General features: G+C 48.8%; 1 protein-coding gene across 1 annotated transcript; it reads left to right on the forward strand.

The window, feature by feature from the left end:
• Positions 1 to 1,679: 1,679 nt before the first annotated feature.
• On the forward strand, positions 1,680 to 3,977 carry LOC123099257 (cytochrome P450 89A2). Its single transcript, XM_044521426.1, has one exon. It carries the CDS (start codon positions 1,898 to 1,900, stop codon positions 3,461 to 3,463), a length of 1,566 nt encoding a protein of 521 aa, XP_044377361.1. The 5' UTR covers positions 1,680 to 1,897; the 3' UTR covers positions 3,464 to 3,977.
• Positions 3,978 to 15,974: the final 11,997 nt, after the last annotated feature.

Below are 15,974 nucleotides of genomic sequence, written 5' to 3' on the forward strand. Positions count from 1 at the left end.
CTCGTTACGTAATACATCATCCTGCAACTAACTCATTAGTCACTTTGCTTGCAAGGCTTCTTATGATGTGCATTACCGAGAGGGCCCAGAGATACATCTCTGATACTCGGAGTGACAAATCCTAATCTCGATCTATGCCAACCCAACAAACACCTTCGGAGATACCTGTAGAGCATCTTTATAATCACTCAGTTACGTTGTGACGTTTGATAGCACACAAGGCATTCCTCCGGTATCCGGGGGTTGCATAATCTCATAGTCGAAGGAATATGTATTTGACATGAAGAAAGCAACAACAATAAAACTTAACGATCAATTTGCTATGCTAACAGATGGGTCTTGTCCATCACATCATTCTCCTAATAATGTGATCCCGTTCATCAAATGACAACACATGTTTATGGTTAGGAAACTTAACCATCTTTGATTAACGATCTAGTCTAGTAGAGGCTTACTAGGGACACGGTGTTTTGTCTATGTATCCACACATGTATCAAGTTTCTGGTTAATACAATTCTAGCATGAATAATAAATATTTATCATGATATAAGGGAATATAAAATAATAACTTTATTATTGCATCTAGGGCATATTTCCTTTAGCTTCCTGGAGAGCGGCGGCTTGAGCGCGGATGACATCATAGATGGCACACTGCTCCGCGCCGAAGTTGGGGTTCGCCACGGCCATGGTCACCACGGCCTTCTCGCTCGCGCGCTCGCTATTGATCTGGCCCTCTGCTAGTTGGTGCTGCTCCACGTGGAACAGGCTGCACCTCCGCCTTGACGACATTGTGGTGCGGCTGCGCCTGCTCCAAGGTGAAACCAGCGTGCACAGGCGCGGGTGCCGGGCGGTGTCGTCGGAGCCCGTTTCCATCGTGGGGTCATCCTCGTCGTCGAAGACCTAGGGCGAGCTGGCCGGCAAGCTAGCTTTGCCAGCCGACTGCAAGGGCGGCCACTTCGGACTTCTCTCAGTGGAAAGGCTCTCCCACAGAGCTTTCCCACCTAAAGTCATGGCGGATGCGGTGCAAGGGAGGAGGATGGGGAGCGGCTTGTGTTGTGGCATGGAGTTAGTCGGGTGTGGCCATCTTTAAATAGCGGATCCCGGTGAGACCAAACGTCCAGGTGCGTCAATGCGCAGCGCCAGAGTGGGTTTCTCGGCCGGCGAGCCTATTTAATGGTGGCATACGGACGGACGGAGCATTGAACGAGCAGGTAGATATTCATCCCGTCCTGTCCAATAACGCGTCCCCGGCATTGAACAGGCGCGGACACCTGGGACGTGTCGCGAATGGCGCCCTCGGCCGGCGCGTCGCTTCAATGACGGAGGCAGTGAGAGGTCGTGTCGCCCTAAGTCGTCTTTAATGTGGAGCGACGTGCTCTACAGTGGCATGAATGTGAGCAGTAGGCTTCGGGAGGGAACGCGCACGGGCGAGGAAGGAGAGGGATTTGGATGGGTCAGGGTGGTCAGAAGCGGGCGTGGGTGCTGTCCAGATGCTCGCAAAGTCCGCCCACGTTTGTCTCTGGTTTTACATTAAAAAAATTGCTATGGTGATGCGGCTGCCGGCTGGTGGAAGTGGCATGCAAAAAATGGGCCCTCTTCGGCGGCGACAGACGGCTAGTAGTGCGACGACGAGATCTGTCCTTTTGAAAAAGAAAAGTTTGGCTTTGTATGAGCTGGATGTCTTGTCTTATTCATGTTTGCTTGCAAACGTACAGATCTCTTGATTACTCATCTTGATTGAAAATCAGGCCATGTTTTGCTCGAGAATCTTTTCAAGTTGCTCCCTTACCATGTCATTGTCACGTGGTGTGTTGAGCAATCTCCGTCACGTCACGCCTGAAACAAGTGCATGCACACCTCAAGATGAACAAGTGAGCACGGCCGGTAGCAAGTCACCATGGACATGGAGGTCGCATGGTTCCTCCTGCCCCTCCTCGCCCTCTTCATCGCTCTCCTCGTCCGCTTGGTAGCGGTGCACCACGGCGCCTCTAAGCCCAAGATCCCGCCGGGCCCGATCGCCGTGCCGCTGCTCGGCAGCCTGCTGTTGCTGCGCAACTCCCTAGTCGACGCGGAGCACCTCCTCCGGCGCCTCGTCGCGCGGCACGGGCCCGTCGTCTCACTGCGCGTCGGCTCCCGCCTCTCCATCTTCGTGGCGGACCGGCGAGTGGCCCATGCTCTCCTTGTGGAGCGCGGCGCCGCGCTGGCCGACCGCCCGTACCTCGTCATCAACAGCGGATGCACCGTCTCGGGCGCCAGCTACGGGCCCGCCTGGCGCCTCCTGCGCCGCCACCTCGTCTCCGAGACGCTGCACCCGTCTCGTGCCCGCCTCTTCGCGCCCGCGCGCGCCTGGGCGCGCCGCGTGCTCCTGGACAAGCTCCGGGAGCGGGAGCCCGGCCCCGACGGCGGCGGGGTCTTGGTCATGGACGCGTTCCGGCACGCCATGTTCTTCCTCCTTGCGCTCATGTGCTTCGGAGAGAAACTCGACGAGGCCGCCGTGCGGGCGGTCGGCGCCGCGCAGCGCGACTGGCTCATGTTCGCCGCGCGGAAGACGAGCGTCTTTGCCTTCTTTCCGGCCATCACCAAGCGTCTCTTCCGCGGGCGTCTCAAGACGGCCCTGGCCTTGCGGCGGCGGCAGAAGGAGATCTTCCTGCCGCTGATTGACGCGCGGAGGGAGCGCAAGAAGCAGCAGATGCAGATCAAGCCAGTGCCAACGGAGGAGGACACGACGCTGGAGCACTCGTACGTGGACACCCTGCTCGACATCAAGCTGCCCGGCGAGGCGGAGTCCTCGCGTGCGCTCACCGACGACGAGATGGTCAGCCTGTGCTCCGAGTTCCTCAACGCCGGCACGGACACGACGTCCACCGCGCTGGAGTGGATCATGGCGGAGCTGACCAAGAACCCGCGCGTCCAAGAAAAGCTCTACCACGAGATCACCAAAGCGCAGCAGCAGAGAGGAGACGGAGACGATGAGGAGGTCAGCGAGGAGGAGACGCACGGCATGCCGTACCTGAAGGCCGTGGTCCTGGAGGGGCTGCGCAAGCACCCGCCGGGGCACTTCGTGCTGCCGCACAGGGCGGCGGAGGATATGGAGGTGGGCGGGTACCTGATCCCCAAGGGCGCTTCGGTGAACTTCATGGTGGCCGAGATGGGCAGGGACGAGCGGGAGTGGGAGAGGCCGATGGAGTTCGTGCCCGAGAGGTTCCTGCCGGGCGGCGACGGCGAGGGGGTGGACGTGACCGGCAGCAGGGAGATCAGGATGATGCCGTTCGGCGTGGGGAGGAGGATCTGCGCGGGGCTCGGCGTCGCCATGCTTCACCTCGAGTACCTGGTGGCCAAGCTGGTCAAGGAATTCGAGTGGCAGGAGGTTGCAGGCGACGAGGTGGACTTGACCGAGAAGCCGGAGTTCACCGTCGTCATGGCCAAGCCGCTACGCGCGCGGCTGCTGCCCAGAACCAGATAACACTGTACTACCTACTAGTCCTCTGGGTGTTAGGTGCAGGAAGAAGAAGAAGAACATACAGAGGAAGGCAGGGGATGAGGTTCAGAGCACAGGATGAGGAGAGTTTGGGTCCAGCCGGTTAACGAGCGAAGAGGGGGTGAACGTTCGACCACACCGTTGACAAGCAATTTGGGGGCCACCTTTTTTTCCCCAGTTGCTAGTCACCATCGATATGCAATCTTTTGGACATTAGAGCAACTCCAACGGGGGCGACCCAAAAGGACAGCGATTTTGTCCGTTTGGGTCGACCGTCAGCCTGGTGTCCGCCCTGTTTTAGATATGGGTCGGCAGCACACCCAACGCGCCGATGCATATAAGCGCGGGTTGGCCGCCCTATTTTACATTGATGAATTGCATTCAAACATATTGTCAAATAACATAGTTTAAACCGAATAAAATAGTATAGTTTTATAAGCCCAATATAAATAAAAATGTTTCACATTGTTTTGCAAATGAATAAAAGAAGATACATCTATTGGTTGCCAACATGAGCCCGCATATGCTCAACCAAATCATTTTGCAGTTGCACGTGAGTTTTCCAATCACGCATGTCATGATGAAATTGGGTGAACTGTTCAAACGTTGCCGCTCCTCCATGCTCAGGCACAACATCCTCACCCTGAAACTGAAACCCTTGATCGTACAGACGTTCCGGGCACTCGTCTTCTACGATCATATTGTGCATGATCACACAAGCAGTCATCACCTCCCACAGTTTCTGCGTGCTCCTGGTATGAGCAGGATACCGAACGATGCCCCATCGAGATTGCAAAACACCAAAGGCACGTTCGACATCCTTCCTAGCACTCTCTTGCTCTTGGGAAAATCTTTTTCTCTTCTCTCCGACAGGGTTGGGTATTGTCTTGACAATAGTGGTCCACTGAGGATAGATATCGTCATCCAGGTAGTATCCTTTGTCGTAGTTGTGGCCGTTGACAATAAAGTTCATCGGTGGGTTGTTGCCTTCGGCAAGCCTAGCAAACACCGACAAGCGCTGAAGCACGTTGATATCATTGTGTGATCCGGCTATGCCAAAGAAAGAGTGTCAAATCCAGAGATCTTGAGACGTCACGGCCTCTAGTATGACAGTGCAAGCCCTGACATGGCCCTTATACTTCCCTTGCCAAGCAGAAGGGCAGTTCTTCCACTCCCAGTGCATGCAGTCTATGCTGCCAAGCATCCCTGGGAAGCCCCTGCTAGCATTCATCGCCAACAAACGGGCTGTATCTTTAGCAGTCGGCTCTCTCAAGTACTCAGGGCCAAACACAGCAATAACAGTCTTGCAAAACTTATACAGGGACTCTAGGCATGTAGACTCGCTCATACGGATGTACTCGTCAATGAGATCACCGGGCACTCCGTATGCAAGCATTCAGATGGCGGCAGTGCATTTCTGATAAGAGGAGAAACCAATCTTCCCAACGGCATCCTCTTTGCACTCGAAATAGTCATCATAGCCGACCACCCCCTCTCTAATACGGTTGAAAAGATGCCTACTCATACGGAAACGGCGGCGGAATTTTTGGTGTTTGAACAACGGGTTTGTTGTATCAAAGTAGTCCTTCAAAAGAAGGAAATGCCCGCTCTCTCAGTTGTGATTCAACGCCGGAAGGTGGCCCGAAATGGAGCCACGGAACAACGGCCGCTGGCTGTTGAGGTGGTGATGGACCAACACGGCTGCCAATATCTCCTCCTCGTCATCGGACGACGAATCGTCGGAGTCGCAAAGGAAATTGTGAAAAAAGAACTCATCGGCGGAGTCCATTTTGTACCTTGGCAAACTGTTGAACAACTTGTGGGCGTCAACGAAGGAGACGGCCGACGAAGGGAGTCGCGGCGCGCACGGACCACCTAGCTGCCCTGCCGGCGTCCGACGAGCGTGCCGGTGAGGATCTGGCCTGGGCGGCGAGGCGGCTTCCTGGTCGGGGGCAGCTGTGTGGTGGGGGAGCGTGGGGGTGGGAAGCAGTCGGCTCCCCGGCAGCAAGACGGCGGTGGAGGGCGACGTGGGAGTGGGCGGCGTTGCTGGGCGGATGTGGAGGCGCCGGCAGCTGGCAGAGTCGCCGGCAAAAATGGGCGTCGGCGTCGGCGACGAAGGAGGCGGGCGAGGGTTGCTGTTGGATGGGGGAGGCCAATGTGCCACCGACCAGCGGGCCCGGGGGAGGAGAAGACGAGCGTGCGCGCGTCCGTCGCGTGTCCGTGCTGACGCAAATCCGGCTCAAAAATGGGCCGGGTGGGTCGCCCACGGACAAAAAGCGGACGCGCGTCCGTTTGGGTCGGCGCGTTGGGCCGCCTTTTGTGTCTGCGCCAACCCAAACAGACGGCGGTGAACGAAATGGATCGCCCCATTGAAGATGATAGATCTAGATTTCCGGACCGATGCCAAGCATGTCTATCGGACCCCAGTCAATGTAGCGCATTCGTCACCAAGATAGGAGCATGGAAGATGAAGTCATTCCCGTATTATATATTTGGCCAGATCTTTACGTTTGTGTTGTTCCCTTAAAGGCATATGTGTTTTTTTAATGGAAGAGATGCACCTTCAGAGTAGTCTCTGAACGATGCATGCATCCATTTTATTAATTATTCACAAGGACCTTATGAAGTAATATATCAGTTCGCCTAAAGCAACCATCCCGGCAACACCTGCTGCTACATCTATCCCCATGAAGAAAGGGTGCCGAATGTCCGAGCCTAATACCAAATAGACATCGCATCAAAGCCTAACATCTAAAGCCGGTTGCCCGAGCCTAGCCTCATACTGGGACGGGGCCACACACCGGTCCGGCGCACTCACAGCGGGCACCACATGCACACCCTGCAAGGCCCGACACCACCATCTTCCATCGATCCATCTTCAGAGTAGAAACTGACGCATCGACCGAGTCAGTCCTCACTGTCATCGATGCCACCATGATGTCAGACAACATCGTCCTCCTGCGCGAGTCCATCCTCGCACATCGAACGCCGAATCTGCACTGCGCCACGCCGTCGAGATCCGTCGCCATCAATGTGTTGGATGAAGCACCGCTCCACCAAATATGAGTTCCGCTGGTCGCTCGAGCCCATGCACACCTCCAAGAACAACGCCCCCAGGGTGGAAACACACAAGATCGCCGTCGTCTTCCGATCTACTGATCTAGGGTTTCCTCCCTGAGGTAGCAGATAGTGGCCTAGAACTTCTCCACGGCAATGCCTCCAAGAAGGGAATGACACCGAAGAGTGCCGCCATCGTCGGCCATGGCATCTAGCCGAGAGCAGGTTTTCACCTAGATCTGTTCAAAGAACACCATCCAGCTTCTTCTGCACGGATCGCCGCCTCCTATGTCGGGGACCTGCCCCAAAGGATACAGTCGTCGTCGCCTAGTTGGTCACGGAACCACCACGGTGCCAGATTAGTTGGTTTCGTCAGGCCCACCGCGCCAGTCTACCGCCGCGCACCAGATCCGCCGGCCCGCGCAACAGGGACCGGCGAGATCCGAGATTCTGGTCACCGCTACAGGAGGGCGCCTCCGCCGCGGAAGGTCGCGCCGCCGCCACAACCGCCGTCGGGATCCCACCGCACTGCACTGCCGAATCACCGAATTGGCCATGTCACCGTCGCCAGCGGAAACCGTCCGCGCGCGAGAGAGAAGACAACGCCTCCGGCCGTCACAGCCCATAGCCAGGGCTACGCCAGTGTGAACTCAGGCGGCGGCGGGAGGGAGGGACGGGTAGAGGAGGCCGAGGGCGCGGCGGCGTGATCTCCCCCGTGTCGGCTAGGTTTAGGTGACGTGGGGGCGTGGGGTGGGGTGGGGTTAGCACCTATGTGTGTGACATATGACTTGATGGTGATTACTTTGTAACATTTCTGAAGCCAGGCTGTGTGTACGAGTTTTGCAGTTCTTTCTAGACATGTCCAGGGTTACTTTGGGATTTTTTGTGGTTTTCTTTCTAAATCCGCTTATTGTAATAATATATAATCTAATGTTAGCTTGTTTTTGCTCTCACCCACTTGATGATGAGAAGGCACACTAGTAGAAAAGAGGGCTTTGGTTCAGGCCGGGTCAGCCCATTAGTCCCGGTTCAGTCCAGAACCGGGACCAATGGGGGCACTGGTCCCGGTTCATGAGGCCAGGGGCCTGCCGGGCCTCGTGGGGGCATTGGTCCCGGTTCGTCTGGCCCCTTTGGTCCCGGTTGGTGGGACGAACCGGGACCAATGGGCCTCGCTCCTGGCCCACCACCATTGGTCCCGGTTGGTGGCTTGAACCGGGACCACAGGCTGCCCTTTAGTCCCGGTTCATGCCACGAACCGGGACCAATGAGGTGCCTATATATACCCCTCGCCCGCGAGCAGGGCACTCCAGTGCTCTGTTTTTCTCTGGCCGGCGAGGGGAGGGCTTTGTGGTGCTCTAGCTCACCTCCTATGCACATGAGGTGTTCGATGAAATGCCCGAGCCACACTAGTTAAGCTTTCTCCTCTCGAAGCTCGACCTCAAAGCTCCATTTTCCTCGAGATTTGTCTAGGTTTAGCGGCCCGTCACGTCCCATTCCTGTCTTCACCGCCGTCGATCGCCCGCGCCTATCTCGTCGCCGGCACCACCGTGGTGAGCCTCTTGTTCTTATCTTCTTTCTGAAAGAAAAAATTCTTACTTTAGATAGATACTTGTCTAATTTTTTTACTATTTTATTGCTTGTTATTATATAGTGCGATGGTTTTGGTATCCGCCCCCATCGGCCCTCGTCCTGTCTATGATTCGGTATATATTATCTTTATAACTATTGGTTCATTTATTGTTTATGAAAATTATGCCGACCAACGTGACATAGATTTCATTTATCTAGGAGGTATGTGAACCGGAAATTCCAACCGACCCTATTGTCGAGAGGTTAAATTTAGTTGAAGAAGAAAACAATTTCTTGAAGGAAAAAATAAAAAAATTGAGGAGGAGAAGATGATATTGGAGTTGCATGTTGCGGATGTCGTCGATGATCACAAGATCAAGATGGATGCAATGCGCTTGAAGATTAGAAAGATTAGAAAATATGCCATTCATACCGAGGCTTGGTATCATTATGCCGTTGGATCAATTGTTGCCTTGGTTGCGATTATGATCGCATTTGTTTTCGCATTGAAATGTTTTACATAGTTTCAATGTATGGTTTAATTAATTAGATGCTCTGGAGAGCTATATGTTGTTAGATGAGTACTATGTATGTACTTTGGTTTTAATGTGATGATGAACTTCTATTAATTTGGTCACTTAATTATCTATTCATGATGTGATGTAATGGTTTTTGACACACTTAATTATATATAATGCACGCAGATGAACCGGCAATGGATGTACGGTGACAGACACACCCCCGAGTACATTAAGGGCGTGCATGATTTTCTTGAAGTGGCTGAGGCAAACAAGCAGGATGGTTTTATGTGTTGTCCATGCCCTAAATGTGGGAATACGAAGTCTTACTCTGATCGGAAAATCCTTCACACCCACCTGCTTTACAAGGGTTTCATGCCACACTATAATGTTTGGACGAGGCACAGAGAAATAGGGGTTATGATGGAAGACGGCGAAGAAGAAGAGGACGATGACAACTATGTGCCCCCTGAATACGGTGATGCTGCAACGGGGGAAGCTGCTGAAGATCAAGAGGAACCAGACGATGTGCCCAATGATGCTGCAACGGGGGAAGCTGCTGAAGATCAAGAGGAACCAGTGCCCGATGATGATGATCTCCGCCGGGTCATTGTCGATGCAAGGACGCAATGCGAAAGTCAAAAAGAGAAGCTGAAGTTCGATCACATGTTAGAGGATCACAAAAAGGGTTGTGCCCCAATTGCGAAGATGGCAACACAAAGCTCGGTACCGTACTGGAATTGCTGCAGTGGAAGGCAGAGAATGTTGTGCCTGACAAAGGATTTGAGAGGCTATTGAAAATATTGAAGAAGAAGCTTCCAAAGGATAACGAATTGCCCGACAGTACATACGCAGCAAAGAATGTGTCCGACCAGGTGGGATCGGGCGGAGTCGGATTTTGGTGGGGGGGGGGGCAGGCGGGGCTGCATGCAGGGTGGGCCGATGTAGTGGGCACGCGATCCGGCACAGATTTAGTGGGCGGCGAATCAGGGGAGAGGGGCAGGGTTTGTTTGTCGGGTGCTGATCCCGAAGGAGATGCACTGCAGCTGCCGGACGAGGTAGGTGGTGGGTAGGGGATCTGCATGGGATTTTCTATGGCACGTGGGGAAGGAGCAGGATCGGTGTAAGGGAATTGTTGCTCATCAAAAACAACATGGCGAGAGGTGATCACTTTGCGGGAGTCTAGGTCGAGGCAACGGTATCCCTTGTGCCCACGGGGAAGACCAAGGAGGACGCAACGGCGGGAGCGTCTGCGCGAGCTTGTGTGGTGTGGTGGTGTAGAGGTTGGGGTAGCAAAGACACCCAAACGTGCGTAAGTGATCGTAGGTGGGTGAGACGCCGTGTAACATGAAGTAGGGGGTGTTGTTTGAATCGCGCGAAGGGCAAACGTTAAGAAGATGTGTGGCGGTGTTGAGGCTTTCAATCCAAAATTTTGGGGGCATTTTTGCTTGGAGCAGAAGTGTGCGCATGATGTCATTTGTGGTACGGACAGCCCTTTCGGCTTTGCCGTTTTGTCGGGAGGTGTGGGGACAGGAGAGGTGCAGAGATATGTTGTTGTCCGAGTGGAAAGAGCATAGGCGAACGTTGAGGAACCCCCCCCCCCCATTGTCGCATTGGAGGTACTGGATGCAAAGGTGGAATTGGGTAAGAACATATGCGTAGAAACGTATGAGAACGTCAGCGGCATCGTATTTGTGGCGCAAGGGGAAAGACCACGAGTAGTGACTGAAATCATATATTATTATCAAGTAATATTCATAAACGGAGCAACTAGGCACTGTAGAGGTCCACAAATCACTATGAATGAGCTGAAAAGGAGAAGTGCTAAAAGAGCTAGAGGAGGGAAAAGGAAGCCGTGGTTGCCGCCCTAGCTGGCATGCCTCACAAGCCGAGGGAGACATGCTCTTGCTATTACAGGAAAGGAAATCTTGTGCTAGCCTAGATAGAGAAGCGCGGCCGGGGTGCCCTAGCCGCCGATGCCATAGGTCGTCGATGTTGATGGAGAGGGCAGTGGGTCACTCGCCGGAGAAGTGGTAGAGCCCAGTGGAACTATTTGACCTCATGAGGGGTCCTGCTCGCCAGATCCTTCACAAGAAAGCCATGAGGGTCAAATTCGACGGAGACAGAGTTGTCAGTACTGAATTGTCGAACAGAGAGTAAATTCTTGATAACTAAAGGAGAAAACAGTACGTGGTTGAGAGAGAAAGGGCGAGGAGGGAGGGCTGCGGTGCTGGTGGCGTGAACAGGCATGTAAGATCTGTCACCGACCAGGATAGAGGGGTGCTTTGATGAAAAACAACACGAGCTCAAGTTAGCTGCGTTGTTGGTGATGTGGTTGGCCTCCATCGACCCGTCCACATTGCTATTCTCGGCCTTACCGCTTGTACGAGATTGGTCGGTTTGCGCTTGAACGTCGCTGAAGTAGATGCACAAGCCCAAAGTGGACTTGCACGCGTCAGGACGAGCCGGTCCAGTCGGTGTCAGAGTACGCTACGAGCTAGTTGTCACCGAAACGATGCAGATGAAAACCGAGCTGCGGGGTCTCTCCGATGTAACAAACAATGTGCTCGAGGACGGTGAAATGAGAGTCGCAAGGATTGTGCATGAATACGCACTAGAACAATGCCCGTGCGTTGCGACGGGATATAAATATTCATCAAATTCTGCTCGTGAATTACCTTATATTTTGATTTAAAGTTTGTTAAGTAAATTAAAATAGAATTATTTCAAAAAGTAAGTAAATTAAGATGATTACTTCTCATATACATGAAAGGTTGGACGAAAAGGTAGTGGGAAGAAATGTGAAATGGAACCTTGGGTTCTTTTTAAATAGTAGAGATACCTGGTGGACCACGTAAGCAATGGTCTAGCGAGTAAGCGTGAGGTATGATAGAGGCACGTTCAAACACTAGTTTTAAATACAACAGCTATATATAGGTTGACTAAATGTGCAATTTGAGTAAAACGATTTTGTGAGAGGAGAAAGTTAGAGGAAGAAAAAAAAGAACGACTGCTGAATCTTAATCTAATGCCCCAAAAATTGACTTGACCATTTTTTTTCTCAAAACATGATCACGCCAGGTGGCAAAATGCTAAAGTTATGGGTGACTTTTACAGAGTTAAGGGCATCTCCAACACTCACCTGCAAATTTACTTTGGTGTCCGTCGGCGGACAGGGACCAGTCCACAGACATAGATGTCGGAGATAGTCATCCAATGCTGCCCACATACATTTCAACTACAGTTTCAACTATCCAGACGAAATTCATGCAAACACGGGGATTTCATATAACCCAGAGGAAATCCATGCAAACACGACGGATTTCATATAAACCAGACGAAATTCACTGCATTTTGGACAATTTTCAAGTAAAAAATATACAAGACTAAGGTAAAACTAGTCTATGGCTGGCGCAGGCGTATATCCACTCCCACAACACTGATACCCTTGACTTGTCTACGGCTGGCCGCGGCGGATCTCTATTGTCTTCCTCATGTCCGGCAGCCCGCTCATTGGACTATTGTGAGACCCCGGAGGTATATGCATGCTTCAAGGCAAAGGGTGGCTCGCTTCCCCATGTTCGGCAACGTCGCTCATTGGAGTGGAACCATCGAGATGTGCTTCAGCCGAAGGAGAAGGGGACGGTAGCATGCGACCGGGCAAGACACCGGTTGTGTACGCCGGCGTTGCCTCGGTGGTGGCCTTCATGGGACCCAAGCAGCAGTGTCCTCCCATATTCTACTTCTCCTCAATGATGGAAGCAGGCGCGGACGTGTTGGTCACTACTTCGTCGATCTCCGTGAGGCCAACTTCTTTCTCCGCCAGCAGGGCGAGGTATATTTCCAAAATTACTTTACTTATTTTTTAGTAACCTTGACGTGCATTAAAAAAATGTGCTTGTCATTAAAATATTGTTTCAACACATTTTACAAAACCTCATGATTTGTAAAAATATTTTTGGGACATATTTTGAAGATAAATTATACAATGTAAAAAATATGCTTGCACAATTTTTGTAGAAAGTTTCATACAATTTTAGAAAAATTTCATGACATTTTCAAAATACTTGTAACACTTAAAAAAAGAAATGTTTTTTAAACATGTTAATGGAATTTATGAAAACAAACTCAATGTGTATTGAAAAAAGTGTTCACCATGTATTGAAAAACATTTCAACGTGTACCCGGAAAATTTTAACAGTGAGCATGTATCTGGAAAATGTTCAACGTGTATTTAGAAAATGACCAGTGTGTATGCGCAAAAAATGTCAGACTTGTATTTTAAAAAGTCAAGAGGAATTTGAAAAAGTTTAAAAAAAGACAAACTTTGAAAACACAAAATAGGAAAGAAAACACGTGAAAAAACTACAACTAAAAACACAAGCTAGTGCTTCTAAAATTGGTCTGAACCGGCCTTTATAAGCTTCTTAAAACCGCTCTCACAGAGCTACGATATACATGTTATTGGTTGATTCTGCTAGCAAGAGTGCCAGAAGTCACGCAGTGGGCAAAATCTAACCTTTATACGTAGGTGGGCTGATCTCACGTATGGTCTCCTCCTTAAAAGAAATGTCGTTGGAAAAGCTGGGCACTGCCCGGCTCTAAAAAAGATGACTCTTTTTTTTACAGATCTAAAAAATATTATTAAGTTTACTCAGAATAGTAAAGAAATGTTTTTTAATTCATGAAGTTTGAAAAATCATCACAAACTTAAAAAACACAAGTTTAGAAAAAAAACATTCACAACTTCTTTACAAAAAAGCAAGTGAATGATATAAAAAATTATTTTTTCATCTAAAGAAAAATAAATAAAAATATTCTCAATTTCAATGGTGTTCATGAATAAGAAAGGTTATGCTCACTTCCATTTAGGCAATGTGTGGAAAATAACATATTCTACACTCCATGACTAGCTGCAAGTGTGACCTCTTTAACTGTTTTGTGTGATATTTGTACATGTTGGAAAACGCGATGAGAAGAAAAGAGCCCCATTTCACGGCAGCTGCGCCATTATGGCGACATTTTTGCACTGGGCGCCCGGCTATGCCGCCCCATTCAACACTCATCGTTGTAACCAGCTTTTCCTATCGTTTTTCCTTTTTTTGTTTTTTGCTTTATTAGTTTTCAGATGGTTTTTCTTTTTTGCTGTCTGAGAACATGAATTTATTTATTTTAAAAGTCAATTATATGAAAAATAATATTCTTTAGAGGAAAACAGAAACATTCTAAAACCTTTTGTGAATATTTTTAAATATTATGTGCATTTTCGGAATTTTGTTAGCTATTTTTCAACAATGTTTTTAAATATTAACATTTATGGATTTTGATAACTTTCTTAAAGCACAATTCCTGCAAAATGTTTTAGAAGAAAATTGGTACAGAAACCAAAAGAAGAATAGAAAAAGGAAAAAATGGAATAGGATATTTTTCAGTATTCCTACAACTGGACGGAAAACTCACAAACTCTAATTGGGTCGTCCCATTGTGGATTGCTATGTGCATTTGCTCTACAATTTTCCCTCCTGCGGCACTGAGCCGTGAAGGTAGTCAAAGGCCATTTTCTATCCAACCGCAGAAAAAAAGGCCATTTTCTATTTGGCGCTCGCTACGTCCAATTGCGGACAATCGCATAGGATACCTAGTGTACATTGCTTTTCTGATATGGCACATTTAGCTAATAGAAACAATCTCTGTTTGGGAACCTCCTAAAAGTGTTCAAATATTTCAAAAAAATGACACTTAAAACAATATTAAAATTAAAACGCAGCATATGTTTAAAATATTATTTGAATTTTCAAAAAATGTTTGCGCTTTAGAAAAATGTTAATGAACTTAAAAAAATTATTTCATTTAAAAATTTGTAACTAAAATTCCAAAAATGTTCACTTTTTGAAATAAATTCGTTCCCATGTTATTCTTTTAAAGGTGAAACAAAAATGAAGAACTGACTGTAAACTAATAAATCCTGATTTTTTTTTAATAAGAAAGTGGGCATTTTTATTGGGGCTATGACCATATAGAAATAACTGCCCGTAAACTAATAAAATCAGGGTTCCCGTTTATAGAAAAAACCAGTATTTTTTTTTCTTTCTTTCATGGAATCCTGGTTTTTTGAGAAGAAAGTTTTCCATATTGATGAGTTGGTTAGAGTAGCCAATTGTAGATGGAATTATTCTGTTGGATAGACGATTCTCCATCTGAGCAGCAGCTTCCACTTGTAGACCCTGTTTGGGCGGACTACACCTTGGACAGAAGCTAGCTATGGATTTCCGTTTTTTTTTTCTAATCCGATACTAGAGAAGATGCTTTCTCTCCCTAATCTCTGTACGCAAACTATATAATTTACAAAAGTGGCTAGCTTGTAAAAGTGGCATCGCGTTGATGCGTCTGATTTAGGGGATCAGCGGTTGCGGCGAGGCAGTGGTGCCTTCCCTATTAATCTATTGTTAGTATTACTATTATAAGGGTCGTGCTATTCGTCACCCTGGGTGAGGAATAGTTATTCTTCATCCCCTCTCTATTTTGACATCAATGCACCGTATTTTTATGCTTCATAAATTTTGTCTTATTTCATACGTAAAAAGAGAGCATAAGAAAATATATACTTGCCGTAAAAAATATTTTATGTTACATAAAGTTACGAACGTAAAAACATACATAAAATGCGATATTTCTGGTCTTATAACCTATTTTTTTGTTTTCTTATACCAAATTTTACGTAGTGAATCAATATAAATGTAACTATTTGTATTCCAAATGTAATTTATTTATGAAGCAATCGTAAGATTACCTCGGACGAAGAATAACTTATTCTGCAACCTGGGTGATGAATAGTATTACTATTATAAAGGAAATATATTAATATCACGAAGATACCAATTACATCCAGTCTCTGCAACAACGAAATGTCATAAAGACATTATAGATGCACACAGTCAAAAGACAAAAAGGAAAAGAAGAAGAAAAAGAAAGATCCCGCTACAGTGATTAATTCATCGTAGTTGCAGCATGAACCACCACCAAGACAACACCCGAAGTCCAAATTCTCCACAAGCGATGCCTCCAAGAAGGAAACAATGCACAAGCGCCATCATCGTCCGATCATAGATCTAAGGTTTTCACCTGGAGAAAATCCGCTCTCTCAAAACAATGCCTTCAACAAGGACACTGCCAGGCACAACCAATTAAGGCTAGACCTTGGGTTTTCACCCTGAAAGGTAAGACTTTTGTACTATGCTTGTGCTGCCGCCCCCACTTGCCGATGCCGCTGCTACGAGTCACGAATCACCAAGCAAAGTCTGCATCGCCTTGAAGACATGATCCCACATTACTAGGCTTCAGACCTCAGCCAC

The sequence above is a fragment of the Triticum aestivum genome, chromosome 4D (genome assembly GCF_018294505.1).
Source record: "Triticum aestivum cultivar Chinese Spring chromosome 4D, IWGSC CS RefSeq v2.1, whole genome shotgun sequence".
Lineage (NCBI taxonomy): Eukaryota > Viridiplantae > Streptophyta > Magnoliopsida > Poales > Poaceae > Triticum > Triticum aestivum.